The 25,467-nt window shown below is 44.8% G+C and overlaps 1 protein-coding gene across 5 annotated transcripts in view; it reads left to right on the top strand.

Annotated features, from left to right (window-relative positions):
- Nucleotides 1–25,467, top strand: part of CDK5RAP2 (CDK5 regulatory subunit associated protein 2) — a 167,907-nt gene that overhangs the window by 20,472 nt on the left and 121,968 nt on the right. For 4 of the 5 annotated variants that reach the window (XM_032865728.1, XM_032865727.1, XM_032865726.1 and 1 more), the window contains exons 4-7: nt 8,357–8,467; nt 11,967–12,043; nt 18,408–18,531; nt 21,222–21,376. In XM_032865728.1, coding sequence (XP_032721619.1) covers nt 8,357–8,467; nt 11,967–12,043; nt 18,408–18,531; nt 21,222–21,376 — 467 coding nt within the window. The remainder of the gene's footprint in view (nt 1–8,356; nt 8,468–11,966; nt 12,044–18,407; nt 18,532–21,221; nt 21,377–25,467) is intronic. The other variant, XM_032865725.1, reaches the window with a different exon arrangement.

Here is a 25,467-nt window from a genome sequence, read left to right as displayed (position 1 = left end):
TGGGTTCCTTTGAAAGCTGTCCTCTGTTTTTTGCCTGCCAGGTAACTCATATCATTGTCACAACACTCCCATGAGGTAACTGATTTTTATCCTTATTTATGGATGAGCCAGCAGTGGCTCAAAGATGTTAAATAATTTTCCCAAGGTCACATGGCTCACATGTGGTAGCATTGGGAGGTCAGTCTTTTTCCAGTGACCCGAGAAAAGAGCCCTTTTGTCTTTGAAGGGCCTTGCTCTTTGCCCTTGCTGCCTTGAATTCAAAGATGACCTGGTGGGTGAGCTTCAGCTCTGAGGGCCCAGACTCTTGCAGGCCACTGAAATTGATCACCAGAGTTAGGTGCCTTGCTCAGATTTCAGTAGAGGTGGGCCTGGGTGGAGTTGCCCTGGTTCTTTTTTATGTTGTTGGCTTTTGTTTTTCTTCCCTTCCTGATGGAGCTCTAGGCCAGGCAAGCTTTTGACGGGGAGTGGGAGGAAGCCAGAGTGACAGCAGCTCCTTCAGAGTCTGTCCTGCTGCTGAGCTGGGGCCTCTTTCCAGCTTTGGAAAGCACCACCCATCATCATGTTGGGAGGTTTCTCATTTCAGATGACTGCAGTTCCACAGTCCTGGGGTTCCAAGGGCCGGGATGTGGCAAAGTACAGCTCATGTATTAGCTTATGTTTCAGCATTAAGTTTCTAAGTCATATTTGGTGGGTTTTATTTTGGGGGTGTTTATTCCTACTATATGGTAAGCTGTTTTCAGTTTTTCCAGCTCAAGGTTTTTTTTTTTTTTTTTTTTTTTTTTTCCGACTTCTTATTGAATTTGATTCTCTTAAAGGGAAAAATACAAATGAGAAGATTATTAATATATTTTAAGTCCTTATGTCATGCTAGATACAATACCAAAAATTCTAATTAATTTCTTTTAATCCTATAATCAGTCTCTGAGATAGGTATTCCTGTAATCTATAAAAAGGAACGGAGGCACACAGAAAAATGAACTTGACTGTGGTCATACACCTAACAGGGTGGTCTGGATTGTATTCACTCATCTGTTTATTCACTCCTTTAATAAATGTTGATGCAACACCACTGTTCCAGATACCGTGCTGACACCTCAAGGGAAACAGCCGTGAGCAGATAGCCGATGTCCCTGTCCTCCAGAAGTAGAATATAGTCCTATACTCAGAGTGATAATGAATAATAGATGTGTAAATAAATGAGTACAGATTGCAAAGAGTTCTAGCAAGAAAATTAAGAGTTCTGTGTTCAAGAGTCACGAGGTGGAGGTTGTAGAGATGGGGGCCACTTTTGATGGGGGGGTTAGGATGGGCCTCTGAACTGAGATGAGAGCACGGGACTGAAGCGGCCACCAAGTACTGCCCGGAGAACCAGGCGGCAGATGGGTTTGGTGCATTTGAGGACCAGAAAGAAGGCCAGTGAAGTGAGAACACGGTGCGTGAGGGACAGGATGATAATGAGGCTGGAGAGGAGGCGGGGTGGTCAGATCATACAAGTCTCAGAACCCATGGCAGGGAGTTTAATTCTAAGAGTGATGATCAAAAATCAGTGGTGTGATGGGAACCAGATCTGAATCTGAAGCCTTTGGGACTCTTCTTGTATCATATTGCCTTCAAGAAATTCTTCTTCTTATATATATGTAGAGAGAGCTTGCATGCGTGCTCACCTGTGTGCACACGTAAGTGGGGGATGGGCAGGGGGAGAAGGAGCGAGAATCTCAAGCAGACTCCCCAATGAGCGTGAAGCCCAACACAGGGCTCCATCCCACCACGCTGAGATCATGATTGCAGCTGAAACCGAGTCTGATGCTCAACTGACTGAGCCACCCAGATGCCCCAAGAACTCCCTAAATGTGTCCAGCCAGCCAGCCATGCAGCCATTGGGTATTTAGTAACTGTCTCTTAAGTTTCTGACTAGAACGTACAAGGTGAGTGTAGCTCCCAATCTTCTGGAGATGGTGTGGTTAGAAAAGCAGGTTACCAGCTGGGGCAATGCAGTGTGATAACTGCTATTGTAAAGAAAGCAGAGGGTATGTGGAAGCATGTAGAAGGGTCCCCAGTCCAGTGTAACGGGGCTAGTCAGGGAAAATCTCACGGGGGAAGTGGTATTAAGTGGAGAACAGGGCTGGCGTTGTTGTGGGAAAGATGGTGCCTCTAGTTGATTGTGTTCACTTGAGCCTGTCTGGGCTTTGTATTAACCTTGTCAAGGCTGATTTACCTTTCTCTTGTTTTGTTTAAAACTCCTTTACCTATAAATAGGACAAATATTCTTTCAAGTATAGTTAAGAATTGTAGCAATGTGTACAATACAGGTGTTCTAAGCAACCTCCATAAATATTTTATTGCTAGCTGTGTAATAGAATAAGGCTTCTCTTTATAGGAAGCATCTGGTGGGGTAGACTTTTTTGTTTGAATGTTTTATGTGCTGTTTCCTTAAAACACTTAAAGGGAGGCTTTAATGAACTTACCAATTGTTTCTTATGCTGTTCTCGTTAGTGACAAAACAGAAAATGTAAGTGTTAACTGGAGGGCCAAGGACAGACAGTTTGATGCAGACTCTGCTTAACGTTGTCTTTTATCCAGTCCGAAATATATATATATATATATATATATTTATTTCTAAGATTTTATTTATTTGACAGACCGAGAGGACAAGTAAGCAGAGAGGCGGGTAGAGAGAGAGAGGGGGAAGCAGGCTCCCCGCCGAAGCAGAGAGCCCAATGCGGGACTTGATCCCAGGACCCTGGGATCACGACCCGAGCCAAAGGCAGTGGCTTAACCCCCTGAGCCACCCAGGCGCCCTGTCCAAAAAATATTTATTGAAAAGTATTATATGCTCTTACCAATTATTTTTTTAAAATGCTGGACCCCTCCCCCACCCCCCGGAGATGTATTAACATTCGAGTACAGCTATTACTATTTTACTGTATTTCATTTTAGTTCTTTTAAAATCAACTTTATTGAAATATAATTAAAATGAGCAAAATTCACCAGTTTTAAGTGTTGGATGAGTTGTGACAAGCGTGTACTCCCTTGTAAGCTGTCATAATCAAAATACACATATATATGTATAAAACATATAAATATGTGTTTTTTTTGGGTATATGTCTGTACAGTTTTAGGCTAATATAACCATCACCACAATTAGAATACAGAACATTCCATAATGCCAAAAAATTCCCTTGCATTGTCTCTTTATGGTCAAGCCCTCTCTTTACCCCAAACCTCTGGCAACTAATGCTCTGGTCTCAGTCCCTATAATTTTGCTTTTTCCAGATGTCTTATAAATGGCATCATACAGTAACATAATCTTTTGAGGCTGACTTCATTCCCTTACCGTAAGGTCTTTGAAATTCATTCATGTTGTTGTTTGTATCATAGTTACTGAGTATTAGTCCATCATACAGATACACACTTTATATATTCACCCTTTGAAGAACATTGGGTTCTTTCCAGGTTTTGGTGGCTCCTATTAAAGCTGTCGTAAACATTTGTGTACAGGTTTTTGGGTGAATGTAGGTTTTCATTCCTCTAGGGTAAGTACCTAGGACTGGAATTGCTGAGTCATGTGCTAAGTGTAGATTTTTTTTTTTTTTTGGTGGGGAGGAGGTATAAGGAACTGCCGAACTCTTATGCAGAGTGGTTGTGCCATTTTGTGTTCCCATCGGCAGAGTTTGAAGATCCCATTTGCTCCATATCTTCAGCAGCATTTGGTGTTCTCAATTAAAAAAAATTTTTTTAGCCATTTTTAACAGGTACTAAAACTCACCGTAGTTTTAATTTCTGTTTTCCTAATGACTGAAGATGTTGAAAATCTTTTCTTGTGATTTTTTGTCATCTGTATGTCTTCTTCTGTGAAGTTCCTTTTGAAAAATTTTGGCCTATTTTTTTTTTCTTTTTAATTACATGGTTTTCTTATAATTACATTTTGGGAGTTATTTATGTATTCTAGATACAGTTCCTATGTTGGATTTGTGATTTGCATATATTTTCTCCCAGTAGGTAGCTTGTCTAATCATTTTCTTAACACTGTTTTTCAAAGCAAATGTTAGATTCTGACAAAGCTCAATTTATTGATCAAAAATTTTTTTAAAGTGGATCATGGCTTTGGGGTGTTAGATGAGATCTCTGCCTAGCTCTGGGTCCCAATGATTTCTCCCATGTATTCTTCTAAAAGTTAGATAATTTTATATTTTACATTTAGATCTATGATCTAATTTAACTCTTATTTAAGGTATGATAGGTTGAGGCTCATTTTTTTTTTTTTTTTGGCAAATAGATGTCTAATCATCAGATCAGATTTATTATTTTGTAGATTGATGTCCGGTTGTTCCTATGGCATTTGCTGAAAATGAAAAGACTAGCCTTTCTCCATTGAATTGTATTTGCACTGTGAAAAATAGTAAAAGGAAAACCTTGTTTAGAATGGAGTTAGAGGCCAGCAGAGGGAGCTTTCAGCCCTGTCACTTGTCAGTCTCTGAGCCGGCAGGAGGAGAAGCTCCTTGCTCCTAGGTACTTACTATCCCAGCAGGAGGAAGGAAGGTTTCTTATGCCCCGCAACAGCCCAGCCAATGAGAGACTGTCATCCAGGGAGAAGCCGCCATACTTACAGCTCCCAGTTTACCCCAGTGGACTTTTCAGCCCTTCCCAACTTATCCCTTTCCTGTGTAAAACAGCATTTCTTGCCTCTGTTCTCTGGACTGGCTCTGGTTTTGCCACAGCTTGCTTGTCATGGATTGCAATTCTCTGCTATTTCTGAATAAACCCATCTTTTGCTGGTGGAAGAACTGGCAGTTTCTTTTTAAGGTTAATAGCAGCTTTGTCAAAAATCAATTAGCTGTAATTGTATGGGCCTATTTATGTAGTCTGCTTGATTGGATTCTTTTTCAAAGTTGTTTTCACCCATCTAGCTCTTTTACTGTTCCATATAAATTTTATAATCAGCTTGTTTCTACCTACCAGAAATCCTGTGGGCATTTTGATTGGGATTATGTTAAATCTATAGATCAGTTTGGAGAGAATTGACATCTTTATTATATTGTCTTCCAATCCATGAATTTGGTAAATCTCTTCACTTATTTAGGTTCTTGATTTCTTCAGCATTTTGTGGTTTTAAGCATACATAATGTTTTATCAGATTTATATTTATAAATTTACATTTTTTTGGAGGTACTCTAAAATGGTATTTAAAAAAGTTCAGTTTCCAGTTTTTTGTTTCTAGTTTATTGAAATACGCTTGGTATTTGCATATTGACTTTGCTAAGCTCAGGAATTCTGGGATCTTTTTTGTAGCTTCCTTGCGATTTTCTACATAGATAATCATATTGCCGTCAGATAAGGATGGGGTTTATTTCTTCCTTTCCAAACTGGATGCCTTTTATTCCTTTTCCCTCGCCTTATTACACTGTCTAGGACTTCAAATGCAATGCTGAATAGGAATTGTGAGAGTGGATATCCTTTCCTTGTTCCCAGTGTTAGGGAAGTAGCATTGCTTTTCATCTTTAATTAAATATGTTGTTTGTAGATGTATGGGTTTTTTTTTTTTGTAGATGCTCTTTAGCAGATTAAAGAAGTTTCCTTTAATTCCTAGTTTGCCGAGTATTTATCTTGAGTGGCTTGTTGGGTTTTGTCAGATGCTTTTTCTGCATCTGTTGATATGATTATATATTTTTTCTTCTTAGTTTTTTAGTCTGGTGGATTACATGGATTGCCTTTTGAATGTTGAATTAGCCTTATATTCCTGGGATAAATCCCACTCATGATGTATTAATCTGCTTTTTCAATTTGCTAAAATTTAGTTGAGGATTTTCCATCTATATTCATTTGTCTGGTATTGGTATTGGGGTAATGTTGCCCTCATAAAACAAAGTGGGGAAGTTCCCTTACCTTCTGTTTTCTGGAAGAAATTGTGTAGAAATGGTATGATTTCTTCTTTAAATATTTGATAGAAATTGCTACTGAAATCATCTTGTTTCAGAATTATCTTTCCTGGAAGGGTTTTAATTACAAATTCAATTTTTAAAATAGATACAAGACTATTCTGGCTATCTGTTGCTTCTTTGGTGAATTTTGATAATTTGTGCTTTTCACAGAGTTGTGTTATTTCATCCAAGTTGTCCAATTTATGTGCATAGAGTTGTATGCATTTTTCTCTTACTATCCCTCTGCTGTGGGAACTGTAGTGATAACCTCTCTTTTGTTCTTCGATATTGGTAACTTATGTCTTCTCTTTTTTTCTTCGCCAGTCTTGCCAGATGTCTGTCAATTTCATTGATCATTTGAAAGAACCATCTTTTCAAGTAGGCTTTTTTTCTGTTATCTTTCTGCTTTCCATTTTATTATTTTCTGCTCTTATGTTTAGTATATCTGTCATTTTGCTTGCTTGGGGCTTTTTTGCTCTTATTATAGTTTCTTAAGGTAGAAGCTTAGATTGTTGATTTGAAACCTTTCTTATTTTCTAACACATTTAATCATATAAATTTTCCCCAATCACCACTTTAACTGCATTCTACAAATTTTGATATATTTGCATTTTGATTTAATTCAAAATATTTTCTGATTTCCTGTGAGACTTCCTCTCTGACCCATGGATTGTTTAGAAATGTGTTATTTAATTTCCAAGTATTTGGGGATTTTCCATTTTCTTTGTTATTGATTTCTAGCTCAAGTTTATTATGGTCAGAGAACATGGTTTGATTTCAGTTATTTAAATTTGTAAGTTTGTTTTACGACCCATGATATCTGTGGGCATATCCATGAACAAGCAAAGTGTACCTATGGAAAAGTTGCAAAATTGCCCAACAACCAACCATATATACTATGTCTAGGTTCATCAATTAATATTTTGCTTCATTTGCTTTCTTCTCTTTTTCTCTTCCTTCTTACTTGTTAGAGTTAAGTGCAGACATCATGACAGCATCCTTAAGTACAGAACATGTATTTCTTACTTAGGACATTCTCCTGCAAAATCATAATACTATTACCTAATACAAAGTTGTTGCTCGGATTCCCCCACTTGGCCTCATGGAGCTTTTTTCTTTTTCTTTTTCTTTCTTTTTTTTTTTAAATTCAAGATTTATTGTATGTTTTCATTGCACTTAGTAATCATGCCTCCATTACTTCTATTTATTAAAAAGAATTCCCCAACCATTTTTGCCTTAAGATTGTTGTTAAGATTTTTGAAGGGGCACCTGGATGGCTCAGTTGTTAAGCATCTGGCTTTGGCTCAGGTCATGATGCCGGGGTCCTGGGATCGAGCCCCACATCAGGCTCCCTGCTCAGCGGGAAACTTGTTTCTCCCTCTCCCACTCCCCTGCTTGTGTCCCTCTCCTGCTATCTCTCTCTGTCAAAGAGATAAATAAAAATCTTAAAAAAAAAGATTTTTGAAGAGTTCAGTCTTGTTATTTTGCTAATATCCTTATATTTGGCTTTGTCTGGCGGACTCCTTAATTGAGTGCAGGCTCAAAGTTGTGGGCAGGAACATTTTAAATGAAGTTGCTGCTTTCAGTGATTTATTTCAGGAGGCACGGCATGTCAGTTTGTCCCACTACCGGTGATATTTAATATATTCCCTTGATTGAGGTGGTGTCTACTGGATTTCTAAATTGTACCAGTACCAGGGCCTCCAGGTGGCTCAGTCTGTTAAGCCATCTGGCTCTTGATTTCAGCTCAGGTTGTGATCACAGGGTTGTGGGATCGAGCCCTCTGATGGGCTCTGTGCTCAGCGGGGAGTCTGCTTGAGATTCTCTCCTTCCCCCTCCTCTCCCCATGCATGCTCATGTTTTATGTCTCTCTCAAATAAGTAAATTTTAAAATAAATACATAAATAGTAATGGTAGCTTTTCCTTTTGTAATTAATACGTCATTTTGGGGGCAGTATCTTGAAGCTGGGTGAGTATCGTGCTCTCCAGTGATCTTTTATCTGATGCTTTCAGTGCTGGTGAGTCTTGCCTGAATCAGCTCTTACTGTAGTGGTTGTAGAATGGTTGTAGTGGTTGTAGAATGGTGGTCTTCTTTTCCTTTTATCCTTGTACATTTATTTACTGGATTTCTTTTGTAAAGAAGAGATTTGCCTCTTTCTATTTTCTTTTCCTTTCTTTCCTTACTTATTACCAATGTGGAGACATGAATTCTTTCCTGTCAGTATCATTCCAGGGCTCAGCTTGTCTTAAATTTGGCTCGTGGGAACGACTTACTCCTAGGTTGGTACAGCTGCGGCAGAGGGAAGTTTTCTGTAGGATTTAACATTTAAATCCCAACATTAAATCCTTAGGCCTCAGGCCTTAGGACCTGTGGGGGTTAATGCAGGTACCATGCTTTAGAGCTTGCTTTCGATAACCCTTCTGTGCTTATTTTCCAGCAAATCACTGAATTGAAGAAAGAAAACTTTAATCTAAAGCTCCGCATCTATTTCCTGGAGGAAAGAATGCAACAGGAATTTGACGGCCCCACCGAGCACGTCTATAAAACTGTGAGGTCCCACTTCTCACCACCACCCCCAGTGTCTTTGCTCATAGTCCTTCCCAGCAGAAATTTGATTAATATTTGTGCTCAGAGTGAGCCTGAATAGACAGAGCTGCTTTCATTTAATTTGAATTGATTATGGGCAGCATAAAGACAATAGGATGACCTTAATATTAAGCAAAGAGGTACAAGATTAGTTTTAAGGGAATCTTTTCTCTCGTTTTAAAATCTGAATTCTGATTTACTGTCTTTCTCTCCATTGCCTTTTCTTAATTATTTATAATTTAGGCAAAAGCAGTGAAGTGGTGGAATGTCTTTGGAATTGCAGATTGCTGGTAACTGCTGTTACCAACTAACCCGTGCGACCATAGGCAGGACACCTCAGCTCCCTGGGCTTGCTTTCAGGGGGAAGTGATCATCCCTCTGTCACAGAGTTGTTGGTGTGGATTAGAATGAGATGACAGACGAAGAGCCCCAGCACACAGTCAGTGCTTGACAATTGTCATCCTTGTCTTACCGAGCTTCCCCTGGCAGCCCGGACTTAGGACTGTCAGTTTTCTGTGCTGTGACTCTTCTGGATTCCTTGTGTGCTTGCTGTAAACTGTCAGAAAAACGTCTGTTCCCTTCTAAAGTCTTGACCTGGGGGCCTCCGCCTGAGAGTGGAAAACAGAACTTGGCTTTCGTGAAAAGACATGAGCACGAGCAATATTTCAGTGCCCAGTTTTTGGCTTTCTCTAGTAGATTAGCCCTCGGCCTGGGAATTGGTCCATCTTTTCTCCTCTGAAGTTCGGACCAGTGGAAACTTTTGGAGGGAGAAAAGGACCTCTCCTTGAGTTTCAGCGGATGAACTTAAATGAGCTTTTCTTGAAGAGGGATCGTATTGTGCTTCTGAGCTTTTCCAAGAATTGAAAAGCCCCCTTGTCCCTTAAGACGGTTTTCTTTTTTCTGTAGTGTGGGGGTGGAAAGGCAGGGAGAATGTCTCCTTTTCTGGAAGGGAGTGAAGATGCAATCGCAATTTGAAGGAAAGACCAATAGCCTAAAACATTTTCTATGTAAGTACGGTTACATACTTCTGGGCGATAGGGAGCCAAATTGTGTTAGTTGCTTGTTCAGTCAGGCACTGTCCTGGGCGTTGATACATTCATCATCTTATTTTAATTGTCAGGACAGCCCTGTGCAGTGGAGATTATCCTCATCTTACAGAAAAGGACACTGACATTCAGGGAAGATCAGTAACTTGCTTGGTGTCACATAGCTACTATGAGAGGTGGATTTTGCACATAGGCCTGCTGACCTTATTGTCCTATGCTGTTTAGCCTTTCTTCTTTTTACATGGCTTGAATAGATGACCTGATTTAACTGCACTTTTATTTCAAGTTTTTGGGTAAGTACATGGTTCGAAATTCAAAAAGCATCAGAGGAATACACTAAAAAGACTTTCATCCACCCTTGTCTCCTAGTTCCCCAGATCTAACTGATATTATTAATTATTTATGCAGAGGAATTTTATGTATATACAAGCGTGCGTGTGTGTATGTGTGTGCGTGTGTTTGTATAAATCCCCTTTTTACATAAACGCAGGCATGTCCTGTTCTGCACCTTGCATTTTTCCTTAACACTATCTTGGATATCTTTCCTTAACCGTGGTTTGAGAGCTTCTTCATTCTTTTTTATAATGGTATTCCATTTTCAGCTTGTACGGTGTGACTTGATTTGTGGTTTGGAAACTTCCTATCACGTGCATGAATTTATAACTTGAGGGATTGGGCTTGAGAAAAATAGCCTAGTGGACACATGAGCCCTCCATCCCTTTAGATCCCTGGCTTGGGTGCTAGTTAGTTCATCAGAAAGCAGTTTAGAAGATCTGGTGTCAGTTCCCACACAGAAACCCCCTGCCCTTTCTGGAGCAGAAAAGGAACCCTCTTTCTGAAGGGTTTTCACAAAATGCAGTTGAAGACCAATGCACTGGCATGTAGTATCCTTTCTTCGAAGATCAGCTTCTTTTAGAAAAAGTTCGGCCTCACAGATGACTTGTTCAGCTCTTGTTGTTGACAGCGAAGAAAATCTTGAGCGCTGTCTGCCAGGCCCTTCTCATCTGTTAGCTCATTTGCTCCTCGCATCCCCTGTGTCAGGTGGGCTTGTGTCATTCATTTGACGCTTGAGTGGCCTGAAAGGACACATTCTGCTTTCTTCCCTCCTGGACTTGTGCTTGCAAGGACAAGTACAGGCTGGTGCTTCCAGTTTGTGTTTGATGCTAGCATGAAGCCAGGGCTTGTGTCTGCCTTGTTTACCATGGTGTCCCCAGTGCTGAGCCCCATGCTCAGCCTGTCCCAGGTGATTGGGATATGTCTGGGACATGACAGAAGGAATTCACGAGCAGCTGCTGACTTAGGACAGTTTCCTCCTGGTAAAGAGGGGAGGCAGCGTTTGAATCACTGTCCTCGTTAATGGATTGGTGTTCATTCCTGCTGACTTCTCATTCTGGGGTCCTCGTTCCCCCAGGGCTGCTTGGGAGAAAGGTGGGAGGTGTGTCCCCCGAGATGGTAAATTTTCCTGGAAATGGGGTTTTTATTTAAAATAATATGCATGTATTATGGAGTAGAATATAAAATTGTTATGAATTATTAAAACCAAACAGGAGCAAGATCTCAGAGAAATCTTGGGTTTATAGCAACCCCGTTGCAAACTACATACTCAGACCCCAGTCTCTCCTACTTGAGTTCATCTGATATTCTGTCTGCAAAACACTTGTGGACCAGTTTGGGCGGCCCGACCCTGCCCCGCTGTCTCACATTGCAGTCTCTTTGCCAGAGAGTCTGTCTTTGGATTCCCGCGTGAGTTAGAAGCCCATGGCCATGTGTGACTCCCCTCATTCCAGTCCGTTAAGAGGAGGGTGGTTGGTTGGAGAGCACCGTGGTGTCCCTTATAGGCAGCTTGCCCCATGCAGTCATGGCTCTTTGGATGAGCCATGAGATCATGAGATCTCACACTGGAACATGATGGGCGGTGATGTGACCTACCAGTTATCCATCCACATGTTGTGGTGTTTTTTTTTGTTTTTTTGTTTTTTGAAGCTGTAACACATTCCCACTGCTACAGCCCCCACAAGCATGATTGTAAACAACCAGAAGTAATTGCCTTGGAATGGTAAAAGCAAACTGCAGAATTGCTTGTAAATTTGCTTGGCGGAGGGCAAACAATTTTTAAATCAGCCTCACTTGTATGACATTTATGCCTCAGTGTTTGAATGCTCTGGCTGTTAGAAGCTTGGAAAATTTACATAATTGTTCCAAGTCTTGAGAAACCCAGAGCTTTCTTGTGAGACCACCAGTGTTTAATAATTCCCTTCTCCCTGTGCCCTAAGGCTAATGAGGTTTTGAATCTAGCATCTGCCTATTATAAGCATCATGTAAGTTAGTCTGTGCTGAAAGCAGTTTCCCCACTGCAGACGTTCTGGTGTTCCGCATTTTACATTGTTTCTTTTCTTTCCTGATCTTGACTGGAAGAACATTGAACTCAAGGTGGAAGTAGAGAGTCTGAAGCGGGACCTCCAGGAGAGAGAGCAGCTGCTCATCAAAGCCTCGTGAGTACCTGTTGTCCTGTCACCAGCTTGCAGGGCGCTTGGGGTCCCGGTGGCGAAGGCTGGGTGGATCAGTAGAACACAGCCATGCACTTTCTAGGCCAGTTTGCTCTCGCTGGGCCTCAAGGACGCCGAGGAGATGTTCGTTTTTATTTAATTATTTTTCAACAAACTTTGAAGTGTAATATAATGGTGAAAACGATCCCATGTTAAGGGTACAGTGTGATGACTTTTCAGTAAGCAAACACAACCCATGGGGCCACCATCCAGATAAACCAGAACATCACCAGTCCTCCGGGAGTCACCTTTGTGCTCCCAGAACTTAGCCTTCTCCACCAGGATAACCACTGCGCTGACCACCGATAGCATCAGCTTAGTTCTGCCTGTTTCTGAACTTTATAGGAATGGAATCGTGCACTGTACACACACCCTTTTGTGCCTGGCCTCCTTCTTCAGCACCATATATATGAGATCCATCCCTGTCCTGAATTCTAGCGGTAGCTCATTCATTTTCATTGCTGTGGAAGCTGGAGGGGCTCACAAGGGTCCTGAGTGAGGCTGGGGGGCAGAGGGGCGGGCTTTTTTCAGAATAACTCATTTCTGTATCTGTTCAGCACAGTGGGGTTTCTTGTAATATTTTGTTTCAAAAAGGTGTCCTGCTTAAAACTAACCATTTGAAAACTGTTATTTCAGTTAATCACATAATTAATTTAAATATTGATTGAACAACAAGTCCAGCTTAAAGAATGCAGTCTATGACTTGATTGGTTATCATCTATTCATAAATGCTTACCGCGTAATTGTGCTGTATACTGCGGGTCTGCAGAGCCCTCCGCTCGTGTCAGCAGCTCAGCAGAGCCCGGGGAGGTGTATAGCACGCCTGGAATCTCATGGAGGCACAGGGACAGAGGGCGTCTGGGGGTCCAGGACCCCAAAATGTACAGAATTTTGCTTGGTGAACGTGGACCAAGACTTCCCAGCGTTGACCCACCAAGGATGTGGCTGAAAGCTTAGGTGAAAATGCCTCATCTGTCACGGGAGCCAAGCTCCTGCTGGATGTGGTGGGCCAGGAGCATGGCACCTTCGGTTTAGGACGGAGCAGCACTGCTCTGGGCCTGGCCCTGTGATTCCTTTCACTGCCGCGCCGCTGGCCGCTGGAAGCTGGGCTGCTGCTGGCTCTAAGACTAGAGGTTCCCAGGGTCCCTGAGTTATGGTGGCCTTGCACACATGGTATTTTCTGAACAAGTCAATGAATAAGTGAGTGATTGAACAAGTAAACTAGATTGATAAGTTTTTGTTTTTTTGGTTTCTGTTGCTATTTCGCTGCTATTCTTGTTTTCGTTTTGAAGCACAACATCTCTCTGGCGGGAAGTCAGATCGACTTTACCAAGTCGGAAGCCAGTAGGAGAGTTTGAACTTGGTCTGTTTTTGTCCCTGCCTGCTGCAGGTCATGGCTAGGACTTGTTTGCAGGCATGCACCTGTAGGAACGCAAACCCATGAGGACGGTGCGCTCTTTTCCGTGCCACACACAGGGCCGAATGGTTTCAGGGCTCGTGCACGTGTTTCTGTGCGTAGGTTCCCAAGTCACCCAAACAGACATTTTTGCGTCTGATCGGTTTTATTAATTTATCCAGAAAATATTTACTAAGCAGCTGTTGTGTGCTGCCCTGGGACTAGGTTCCTGGGGATGCAGTGGCGATCCAGGTAGACACATGGGGCTTAAGTTCTAGAAGGGGTGATGGCGAGAAGATACTTGGAACAGTCAGCGTTTGGATATGAAGTGGGAAAAGAGCTGTGAGAAAGATGAGAGGAGCAACGGGTGCTGCCAGAGGAGGAGCAGACCTGCAAACAGAGACTTGTGGCCAGGAAGGGGCCCCGAGGAGCCCGTAGGAATGAGCCAGTGCCCTTGCAGGTCTGAGGAAATACGGGAAGTCTGGGGGGCCTCCCAGACTTGTTCTGGAGGGTCTTGAGGTCACAGCAGAGATCATCCCAAGATAAATGGAAAGCAGTCACGGGTTCCCAGCAGCGGACACAATGAGAGTTTAGTTTTGTAGAGGTCACTGTGGGTGCTGAGTGGGAAGTGATTGTCGACAGAGCACGAAGGGAGGCAGGGAGACCATTAGGAGGCCAGTCTAGGAGTTCAGGTGAGAGACTAGTGACGGAGATGGACGGGTGGGTTAGAAGGACTTTTGGTGAGCAGCATCAGCAGGGCTTGGTAATGGCTGGGAAGGGCGTGTCAGGGAGGACTCCTAGGTTAGGGCCCAAGATCCTGAGCTCTGTTTTTAAGAATGTTTGCAATGACTTACCTGTTCCAGCTCTCTCCACCAGCTCTTTATCCCACAGGCATAAGCTCACAGGCACTAAAAATGTTCTGTTCCTGCTGCTCTAGCTTTGGCCCGGCTGACACTTCTGCCTCCTGTCCCCTCCCAGTCTAGATGCCTTCCCTGTCACTTATCTGACACGGAGGCTCATGCTGAATCCCGCGTGGCTGCCCGGAGCCTGCATCTCAGACTCTTCCTGAGCTTCTCTGGTGTAGAAGTTCACTCCCGTGTGTGTGCAGCACTTGGCTGGTTGCTGGTTTATTTATTTATGTATGTATTTTTAGGGGGGGGGCAGGGGAGGGGCAGAGAGAGAGGGAGAGAGAGCATCTCAAGCAGGCTTCATGCCCAGCACGGAGCCTGGCACAGGGCTCAGTCTCAACCCCGAGAGCAGGACCTGAGCTGAAATCAAGAGTGGGACACTGAACCGACTGAGGCACCCAGGGACCCCAGCACTTTACAGTGTATGAAACACTCTTGCGTCCACTTGCACGCCACCCGCCTGGGAGCTAGGCAGATCTGCAGGAAGACCTCACTTTGCAGAGTCGGGGGTTTTGGCCTGGAGAAGGGAAGGACCGTGAGGAACACCACTTCAGCAGGGTGATTGAGGCTGGGATTCGAACACAAGCCCCTAACTTCTGGTCCAGCCCTGGTTTCGTATTCTTTTTTTCTTTCCATGTGTGTGATTCTTGTGCCTCCAACATGACTCTGTCTCTTCTAAAGCCAAGACAAGAGCCTGTTCTCCTTTAGTGGAACATGGGGCTTCTTGCCCGTTCCTCCTTGGTGGGGCCTTTGTGTGCCTTGCCCGCCCTCAGACAAGCCCAGGGGCTGCCACATCCCAGCGAAGTGTGCCTTTCCCTCTACCCTCGCTGCCCAGCACGTCCAAGTGTGTGTGACACATTCTTGTGGTGGAAAAATAACCTTTATTAATGCCGTCAGCTCCCTTTTACCCTTTCATGGTGGTTGTTTTTTTGGAGGGTGGGGGCGGGTGGAAGATGTGGGACCTGTCACAGGAAAAGCCCCTGCTTATTCTCAAGAACTATAATTAGAATGGAAAGAATCAAGGGGAAGTGTTGACAGTTAAAAGGGGGTAGCGGGGGTGGTATTTATAGAAAGTTCTTTTTTGTATCAGGGGGAATGCTGGGTTAGACCACTTTGTCCTACCTTTGCCTCACCTTAGGCCTTATTCTCTCTCTCTCTCGTCTGTTGGCCCAGATTCTATAAGGAGAGACAGGGTAGGAGGAGTGAGCTGGCATTTATTGAGATCCTACTTTGCCCCAGACCCTGTGCCAGGCACTTGACACACTTTATCAGTTTCACAACAATGCTGTGAGGCAGCTGGGATTCCCATTTGAGTGTGGAGAAAACGGGGGCTCAGAGGAGTTCAGGGGCCTGTCCAGGTTGGTACCGGAGCTGGGATGGGTCTGGCTTGGGAGCCCACTCTGCCTGTGGCGGAGTAAACATGTTTGTGTGCTGGCTTTTCATTGTTATATTTATCAGTTCCAATAAGGGGACATTAAAAACAAAAGCAGACATATTGTCGGGAGTAAATTTTATCTCTGTAGCTTTAAAACACAAACAAAAATAATAATTCCATTAGTAGAGGAAAATTGCACCGTACTGCTGAGTATAAATTTTATTGCTACAGTAACTGTAAAATACAAAGATGATAAATGAAAAGTTGGAACATTTATTATTGGGAATATATTTTATTGGTCTAACTAAAATGCAAACAAACTGAATAATACTGGTACTTGTTAAAAATTGTAGCCTGCCTCTTGACAACGTATATGATTCCAACTGTAAAACACCAAGGTTCGATCTGGGCGGACAGGAAGGAGACGGTGTACTTGCCCTTGCTGGGCAGGGGTTGGGGTGAGGGTTGGGGCCGGTGGGCAGAAGGAACCGCTCTGTAGAGGAGGCCCTGTATAACCCAAGGGCTAAAACACTTGGTGGTTAGTGGGAATTCAGGACTGGGAACATCCCATGGCCGAGGCTCAGGAAGAAAAGCCGCTAGTCTGGAATTCTTCAGCCATGTGTAAGACGTCTTGAGGAGAGATAGGAATGACTGGATCCCCGTGAACTCCAGACGGCACTGCTGGAGAAATGACCTGAGGGAGTGGTGGCCGAGGACATTTCATGGCGTTAGGAAGTGGCAGTGGTGGCCTTAGTTCTGGCCGGAGGATGACCCGTTCTCAGCTCAGAGGGGTAGACTGAGGCTTCTCAGAACATCGCAGCAGGGCCTGTCAGGTGGCCTCAGGGACAGCAGGTGGCACTCGGATCCGAGAGGAAGGGGCACAGTGATGTGGCCCCCACAGGGGTTAGCACGTGAATTCTCAGAGGCAGTCATGTCATTCTTCCACCGAGGAAACTGAGGTGTGGAGGTGATTTCCCCGGAGGCGCCCTGAGGACATAGTAGAGTCTACTTTTGGAAGCAAATTGGTTCAAGCTTCAGAGTCCCACGTTCTTTCTTTCAGTTGTTCGCATTGGATTCCTTTAAAATGATGTCACGACACTGGGGCCTTCTGAAGGCTTATTGGTGACAGGAAGCATGATATGAATAAGGTCTGTATTTGCAGGCAACTCATGTTTGATGGTTGGGCAGCAAGTGTGGCCTTCTTGACTTTCCATTGTTCTCAGTCCGAAATTCACAGGGCCTGTACATGTGAGTGTCTGATCACAAGGCTCTTGGTTGGGAAAATTTTATATACCCCTAAAGTAGGGCAGGGAGGCTGGTGGTGACCAAATCTGTTCTGTGGCAGTTTTTCTGAGAAACCAGCTTTAGGTGGAGCCATTTCCTTTATTATTCTGCCTTCTGGAAACCTGCAGTCATTTTAGAAATCTGATGAGAACTGCTCTGAGTATATGTCTCACAAATTCGTATCTGACACTTATTTTTCTTTTGAGGAGAACCAAAATGAAAGGCGTCCGTGGTTGTGGTCCTGTGTCGGATTTTGGTGTGTCATCCCCACCCCTCCCCATCCACTGGACACAATATTCCGTGGTGTCCCCGCTGTGCGAACTCTGCATTTTTACGGAGCGGGGGCTGCTTGTGTAGGGTCCCGTCCTCGTGCCCCAAGTGGTAGCTGGTGCTTGCAGACAGATCGTGCTGTATTTAAAATGCTTCCCACTCCGTTTGGCAAAAGCTGATGTATAAAAGCCCTTGACCCCTCAGATTTATTTTTGGGGCGTGCTACTTCTTTTCACGTTGGTTTGTCAGACCTGACCCCCTGCTCCCCGCCACTGGCGGAGGGGTACTTTGTTGGAAATGTCCTGGTGGGAAATTGGTCAACAGCTATCAAAGGTCTGACACGTGTGCTCACCCTTTGACCCAGTGATTCCCTCTGTAGGAATTGATCCGAGGAAATCACTAGATAATAAACATATAAGGATGATTTTATGATAACATTGCTTGTGAAACAATAAATAATAACACTGATGTTTATTTGGGTACTTTACAGTGGGCTCTGTGCTTTAGACATGTTTTCAGATAATATAAAATTAGAAATCTAAGTTTTTTTTTTTCCATCTGAAAGCTTTAAAAATAGGGGATTGAGGTGTGTCAACTGTACATCAATAAAAAAATTGGAGATTGATTTAATATATTACAGTATATTTTGCACAGTGAATTAATATGTAGCCTTTAAAAATGATAGATTTATATTTATTGACCCAGTATATTATGTGATAAAATCAGATCATAGATACGTGATTCTCTTTTTGTAGAAAATGTCTGTATGTCTGTATGCTGAAATGTTAACTTGGTTATTCTGACTGGTAAGATTATAGATAATTCTCCTTTCTTAATTTGTGGTTACATATATGTATTTTAAACTGAGGTATAATTGACATATAACATTGAAGTTTAAGGTGTGTATGTTGATTGATTTGAAACATTCATATACTGCACTATCGTGTTTTTGAATTACAAATACTAATTAAATAAAACAACAGCGCAGGTGTGTGGGAGAAGGGACAAACTGGGGGCTGCTGAAATCCCCATCCGACTGTTCCCCCGTGGATTTGACACCTTTGCCCCTTTTTTCAGCAAAGCAGTTGAGAGCCTTGCCGAAGGGGGTGGCTCCGAAGTTCGGCGGGTGAGAGAGGATGCCCAGAAGAAGGTGCGGCAGGTTGAGGATCTCCTAACCAAGAAAATACTGCATTTGGAAGAGGCAAGTCTGGAAACCCTGAGGCCAGTGTGTTCTGACCACAGGTTAAGAGAGGCAAAGGCAGGGGTGCCTGGGTGGCTCAGTGGGTTAAAGCCTCTGTCTTCGGCTCAGGTCATGGTCCCAGGGTCCTGGGATCAAGCCCCACATCAGGTTCTGCTCAGCGGGGAGCCTGCTTCCTCCTCTCTCTCTGCCTGCCTCTCTGCCTACTTGTGATCTCTCTCTCTCTCTGTCAAATAAATAAATAAAATCTTAAAAAAAAGAGAGGCGAGGGCAGAATTTTGTTCCTTTTCCCCTGAACTTTCAGAGTTTCAGCAGAAATGGGAGCCACCCTTACTGAGCAGCTCGTGGCTTCCAGCCCTGTCTGAGGCTCCCTGCGTATAGAATTTGTACCCTCACACCCTGCCTCCCGGCCGTTGTCTCCGTTCCTGCAGACGCAGACACTGAAGTACGAAAGGACTAGTCCGAATTTGAGCTTGGAGTTGAATTGCGGCTGCTGGTCTTCAAGCCCCTGCTCTTCTTCTCACCTAGTTTGGTCCCTTGACTTTACAGAGGAGGAAACTGAGGCCTGGAGCGGGGAAGCGACTCCCCTGACCGGCGCTAAGCCTGAAAGTGGGTTCCGGTTTGCAGGCCGTGACATGCCCACGCAGCCCTGTCCTTGGTACCTGGCCTCCATCCCACGTCACCCCAGTGTCCACCGAATGCCTCTTCTCAGGGTGACGCTGCATGGAACCCCTCCTGCTTATTCTCAGGCGCTTCCTGTGACCATGCCGGGAGGCAGGCTGTGTCTTGGCTAAAAATTCCGGTCTCCTAGATGTTAGAAGTTTCTGCCCACAGTCAGCCAGTGTTCAATGACGCTGGTTACTTCGTTCTCCGTCTTTGAAGTCTGTTGGCCCACCTCCCATCCTCCACCTGGAACCCTGGCTCTCCTTAGATCCGAGGAGGGATGGCAGCACAGAGCGTGTCTGGATCCAGAAGGCAGATGCTCCAGTGCGGACTTTGTAGCCCAGAGTGGTCTTTTGCGTTTGTGTTGTTCGCACAGGCCCCACAAGGCTGTGTAGATTCTAGGTCCAAAATACAGATGAGGACACAGCTCTGAGAGGGAGGGAAACTTAGTCCTCAGTGGTAGAGCTGGAACCGAAACAAGAGTCTTCCGACTCCAAATTCGGAATTTTAGTTGAAATGTCCTTGTTGGTTCAGTCATCTTCTGTTTCCCAGGAGGCACCAGCCAGCGTTTTAGGGTGCTGGCATGACTGCCAGCCCGCGCTTGGTTGACCCTTTGCTGTGTCACTGATTGGCCTTGTCCCCTTCTCTGAGCCTCTGTGGCCTCATCCGTCAAGGGAGGCTGGTGACGTCTGCTTTGCAGTAGTGATGTCCTAATAGCCGTGGTCCTAGCAGTGTCTGGGGGGCCTGCCACGTGTGAGGCACCCTTCTCAGCCTTTTCACACATCCTTTCAGTTCATCCCTTCAGGAAGCCTGTGAGGTAAATACTTTTATCATTCTTTTTAAAAACAAAACCAAAACCACAATGACCCAGGCACAGAGTGGCCAAATCCCTTGCTCAGGGTGGCACAGGCAGGAACGCTGGGTGCTGTGGCTGTGGAACCTGCATTCTCAGCCGCTGGAGGCTGTCTCTCCGTGCATAACGTTTTTAGTTAGGTGAGGAGTAGAGATGAGATGAATTAAGCTCCTTGCTCAAAGCCTGGCATTTAACAGGCACTCAGGAAACAGGTTTTGTTTGTTGTCTCGGGATATTGGGCAGTGACTTTTCCTGGCTATTGCTGAGCTTGCCAGGGAGGCCTCCTGGGGAGGGGAGGCTTTCTCCCCCACCCAAGTGGGGGCAGTGATGGGGCCGGCCCGAGGAGGGAAAGGACAGGGAAGAGGAAGCCAGTGATTCTTTGAGCTTCCTGTGGTGCAGCAAGCCTTCGACAGAGTCTCAGAACAAATCCTTGTTGGGATGGTGGTGATCCCTATTTTAGAGATAAGCTGGGGCCCAGAAAGGCTAAGTGACACTCTAATGTCTCACAGCAAATCATCAGGAGAGCTGGGTTTTGAACCTAGTTTGATTTGACTTGTATCTTGGTGATGTAGTCCAAGGCTGTGGGCACTTGGAGGTCCAGCTCTACCCCCAGGTCATTTTCCTAAGCTCCAGGGCCCTTTTCCCCGAGGTGGGCACTGCCTGCATGATTAAGGGAATTTCCTTGTTGGCCTCTCTGAGCTCTCAGGAAGAACGTAGTTTTTCACCACCGACATCACCTTGGAGATAAAGAGAATGTACTTGAGAGGTGTGTAGTCATGATCTTAAAAGAAGTAGGGAGAGGGTGGCGGGGTGTGGGATGTATTTGTATGGAGGTTGTGGGGACTATGGAATTTATGTTTAAAAGTATTGAGAGGCACATTTCTCTTTGTTCTCATTCAAGCTGTAAATATTGATCTGATTTTTCAAACCCAAAAATACAGTTTTTGTAGAGTTGAGTCTTTTCCATTGGAAATGCTTATTACTCTTCAGGATACAAGAGGGAAAAATGGCTGGCAAATGTATTTATTACTGATTCTGCCCATGTGTAGTACAATTCAGGGAGGGGAAATGTGCCGGAGAAAAAGTCATAAATATTTATATTTTAATCCAATTTCCTTTCAAAAATGTTCCCAATTGTATTGAAAAATTGCATCAAATGCATTTAATTTAACTCTAGGATGTGAAAGCTGCCCAAGCAGAACTGGAAAAGGCCTTTGCAGGGACGGAAACAGAGAAGGCTCTTCGGTTGAGCTTGGAAAAGAAGCTTTCAGAGATGAAGAAGAGGCACGAGGGGGACTTGGACATGGCTGTGGTCCTGGAGCAGAAAGACAGGTCTGGCTCTTATCTCTGCGACGTGCTGACATTCGTTTCCCGGGCAGCAGGGTGAAAGGGTGTCCTCTTCCCACTCTTTCACCCCTCCTTTCTCTGCTTGCTCCCCCACAGTGAGAAAACCTGGAGTAAGATCGGGGTGGAGGGAAAAGGAATAGGGTTAGGGCTATGAGGACAGGGATGGAATTATAGATAAAAAATCCCGCCGAAAAGTTCTGTTCAGATATTAGACGTAGCCTTCAGTTTGACTGTGAGCTTCCTGGTAACCAAAGGAAAGAGAGAAAAACAGTCTTGATGAACGTTAAGAGTCACACTGCTCACAGAAGAATGTGAGCCAGGAACTCAGGAGAAGCCGTTTTACTTGACATCGTAGGGGAGAAATTTCTCTTGTGAATCTTCCCAGAGGGAACAGGAAGTGATTTTATCCCCACAGGAGATGCTAGTGAGTTTTGTGGGACCTTTTTTTCATGACGTCTTTTTTTTTTTTTTTCTTTTTAAAGATTTTATCTATTTGAGAGCGAGAGAGCAAAGCCGGGGGTGGGTGGGCAGAGGGAGAGGGCGAAGCAGACTCCCCGCTGAGCAGGGAGCCCAACTCGGGGCTGGATCCCAGGACTCCGAGATCATGACCTGAGCTGAAGGCAGATGCTTAACCAACTGAGCCACCCAGGTGCCCCTCATCCTGTCTTTTAATGCAGGCTGAGGGCCCAGATTAGTACATCGGCAAGGGGCCAAAACAGTGTAGACTGAGTATAGAGCTCTTTGTTGGTCCAGGAATAAAATGTGTGCCATGTAGTCAGAGAAACGGATGGGCCATAGGACCTTTAGGCAGTCTTTTTTTTTTTTTTTTTTTTTTTAAACCTTTAGGCAGTCTTAATCAAACTTTGATCAAAACTGATCAGGAGTGAGTTGAGGTTTTCTTCTTTATCATGAACCTTATGTGTTGAATCTCTTGCCTTGCTTTGCTGGTCACCAGGTGGAAGGTTGTGTAAACTAAATACAAGTGAAGCTTCTGGCTAACTTGTGACCTACTGAAGAGCCAGCCTCATTTGGAATTTGACAGAAATTGTTCTAAAGCGAATGATCTGCTTTCCTATTTCCTTAAATAGAGAGTACTGACTCTAGTCCCTTTTTTTTTCGGTTGCTCAGTGACTCCCGATTGACGGGCCCACCGTGTTGTTTGGGTTCTGGTGCCCAGTCGCCCCAACTCCCAGCTGCTGTTCGCTTTTCATTCTTCCTCCGTACCCTCTTATGAGATTTGAGTCTGCAACTTGTTTTCATGTTTTAGGATTATCTATAAAAGAGAAATGAACAGAGCGAGGGAGAGGCCATGGTTTCCGCTTACGAAGCGTCCTAGCTTCAGTGTCTGGAGGAGCTAGCATTTCTTTGATGTGCTGCAGCCTTGTCTTAGCTTTGATCTGGAAAATGGGAGTTTTGGGATGAATCTCAAGAGTCAGGAAACAGAGTTCTCTGTGAGGTGTAGGACCTCAGGGTCGAGTGAGTGAGCGTTTTTCTCGTTTATGTGGCTAGGAAGAGAAGCCTCCGTAGACCGGTGTGGTTTTTTTGTTTTTTTGTTTTTTTTTTTTGGCTGGGCCTCCCCTTCAGGGTAGCAACCTTTCTAGTGCTGTACTCTGAGAGAGTCTAGAATCCTTTTCCACACAAATTACTTATACCTTCCCTTGTATCTCTCCCAGCTAATGAGTGGTGAAGCCTTTAGAAGGTTTACAGGGTTGTCTTTCCTGGGGGACCTGCAGGTCTCCAGCAGTTAAATTGGAAATAGGGAACCCAGGGAAGAGACCAGAATGTGCAGAGGCAGTCACCAAAGAAGAAAAGACAGACTTCCTGGTGCCAGTGAAGGCGAAGAAGGGAGAGGGCTGGGGGTGGGTTTGAGAAGAGGTCGTGGGCAAGAGTGGATTTGGAAGGGTCCTGCGGGGGTCCCAGCAGATGCTTGGCAGTTGGTTCATTGGTCTGTTGGATCATGATGCCCTTTGCTCACAAATACTTCCTGAGCATCTTCTGCTCAGTAAGTGGTGGTTAGAGCATAGGTATGAGTGGTACAGACTGGGTCCCTCTCTTAAGGAACCTCATGTCAAAGTGTTTGCTGGTGGGAGGAGTGGAGGGCAGGAGCAGAGTGAGAAGGGCCACATGGATAAATGCTGCGTTAACCTAACTTCTTTCTGATTTTGTTCAGAGCGATTAGGAGAGGCTTCCCAGGGGAAATATGAGGATAAAGGAAGAGTTACTTGGAGGAAGAAAGGATGTTTCAGGCATTGGGTACCAAGTGTATGGAAGTTCAGAGGCCAGAGGGCACAGAGCAGACCCTTACGGGGGACTTACGGAACTATAGTGTGGCTGGAGAGTTGTATTCTGGAAGGGAGATGGGAAGCGACGAGGAGAGGGAAGCTGGCCAGATCATGTGGGCTTTGTTGAATAGTTTGGGTTTTGTCTTCAGGGCATGTGACACGCTGCTGATGAGTTAAGGGTGGGAATGGGGTGGTGTCAGGGTCTGACTATAGAGCCATTCTTCTCCCTCTGGCTGCCCCTGAAGGGTGGGTTGGTGGTGGGACTGGGTGGGAAGACTGCCCCTCAGGCTGATGGAGAAGTCCAGACAAGGGATCATGGTGACCAGGACTGAGGTGACGGAGCTAGCATGGAGGAGAACAGGCAGAGATGTTTGGAAGGTAGAATTTGGTCGTCGAGGAGCTTGGGGATGAGGAAAAAGGCTGCAGAGATACCTCCTCACCAAGGTTTTGAGTGTGAGCAACTGTAGGATGGCGGTACAGTGTGCTGAGTTTGGGGAACAAAAGGGGGAAAGAACAGAGGTTTTGTGTGGGGGTTTTTTGTGGAAGATAAGCTCTGTTGGGAAATGTTGGGTTGAGGGTTCATGGACATCCAAGAGTGAGTCTAGAAGATGCATGGGTATATGAATTAAGTCTAGATTAAAGGAGCTATAAATTGATGTGTTGACCAGCTACTGGGCAGGCCTGCCTACCAGCGAAATGGGGGTCAGAAAGTGAGCTGCTAAGCGGACTTGGAACTAGGGTGCTTGGGCATGCCCTGGTGAGATGGGGCCAGATGTGGCGTCCAGACTGGCCTGTTGTAGGGTGGGGCCCTTGCTTGATGGGCACTGCTGATGTCTTTCTGAGCTTCCTCCACCCTTTTGAAAGCTGTTTGCTCTAACTACTCAATCTCCTGCGATCTGACCTTAGAGCTAGTCTGGATCCTTAAGGCAGCTAACACTGGGGAGCCCTGTGGGTCAGATGTGGCCAAATGATACGTTTTATTTGGCCTACACTGTGCTTTTAAAAGTTTGGATTAAGAGTGCCAGGGTGGCTCAGTTGGTTAAGTGTCTGCCTTTGGCTGAGGTCATGATCCCAGGATCTTGGGATCGAGCCCCTCATCGGGCTCCCTGCTTGGCGGGGAGTTTGCCTCTTCCTCTCCCTCTGCCCCTCTCCCCACTTGTGCTCTCTTTTTCTCAAATAAATAGATAAAATCTTAAAAAAAAAAAAAGTTTGAATTAGTTGCTACTATTTAAAAAAAATCTAGTTTCATGTAGAAGTTTGGCTTTCTAGCTTCTTTTAAAAACCTGGAAGGTGTGGCAGGCCTGGGGCTGTGGCCCTGCAGGACTGAGGCCACTCCTGTGGATGGCCCCATGCTCCAGTTGGGCCACAGTCCCCACAGGCTGGCCTCTCTCATTCCCATCCCTACTGGAACTGGCTTTAAGGTAACTAACACAAATAATTTTTGTCAAAGTATAAGTTACCTGCAATACAGCACATCTGTTTCAAGTATACAGTTAGTGACTTTTACCTCTTCAGTTGATTATGTGATGATTTCAGAGTAGAACCCCTAGAGGGCAATCTTACTCCTCTGTCCCAGATTTGGGGGCATTGCGCTGGTGCTGCCCTGGTACCCTCTGTGCCTAATTGTCTTTGCCTGTTTGCGATGCTATAACAAGATACCAGAGATTAGGTAGCTCACAACCAATAGAAATTTATTTCTTACAGTTCTGGAGGCTGGAAGACCAGCGTGGCTGCATGGTCAGGTGAGAGCCCTCTTCCAGCCTGCAGACTTCCCACTGTATCCCTGCACGGTGG

This window comes from Lontra canadensis, unplaced genomic scaffold (genome assembly GCF_010015895.1).
Source record: "Lontra canadensis isolate GAN:19392208 unplaced genomic scaffold, GSC_riverotter_1.0 scaffold30, whole genome shotgun sequence".
NCBI lineage: Eukaryota > Metazoa > Chordata > Mammalia > Carnivora > Mustelidae > Lontra > Lontra canadensis.
The sequence above is the reverse complement of the archived record's forward strand: the minus strand, read 5'-3'. Positions and strand labels throughout refer to the sequence as shown.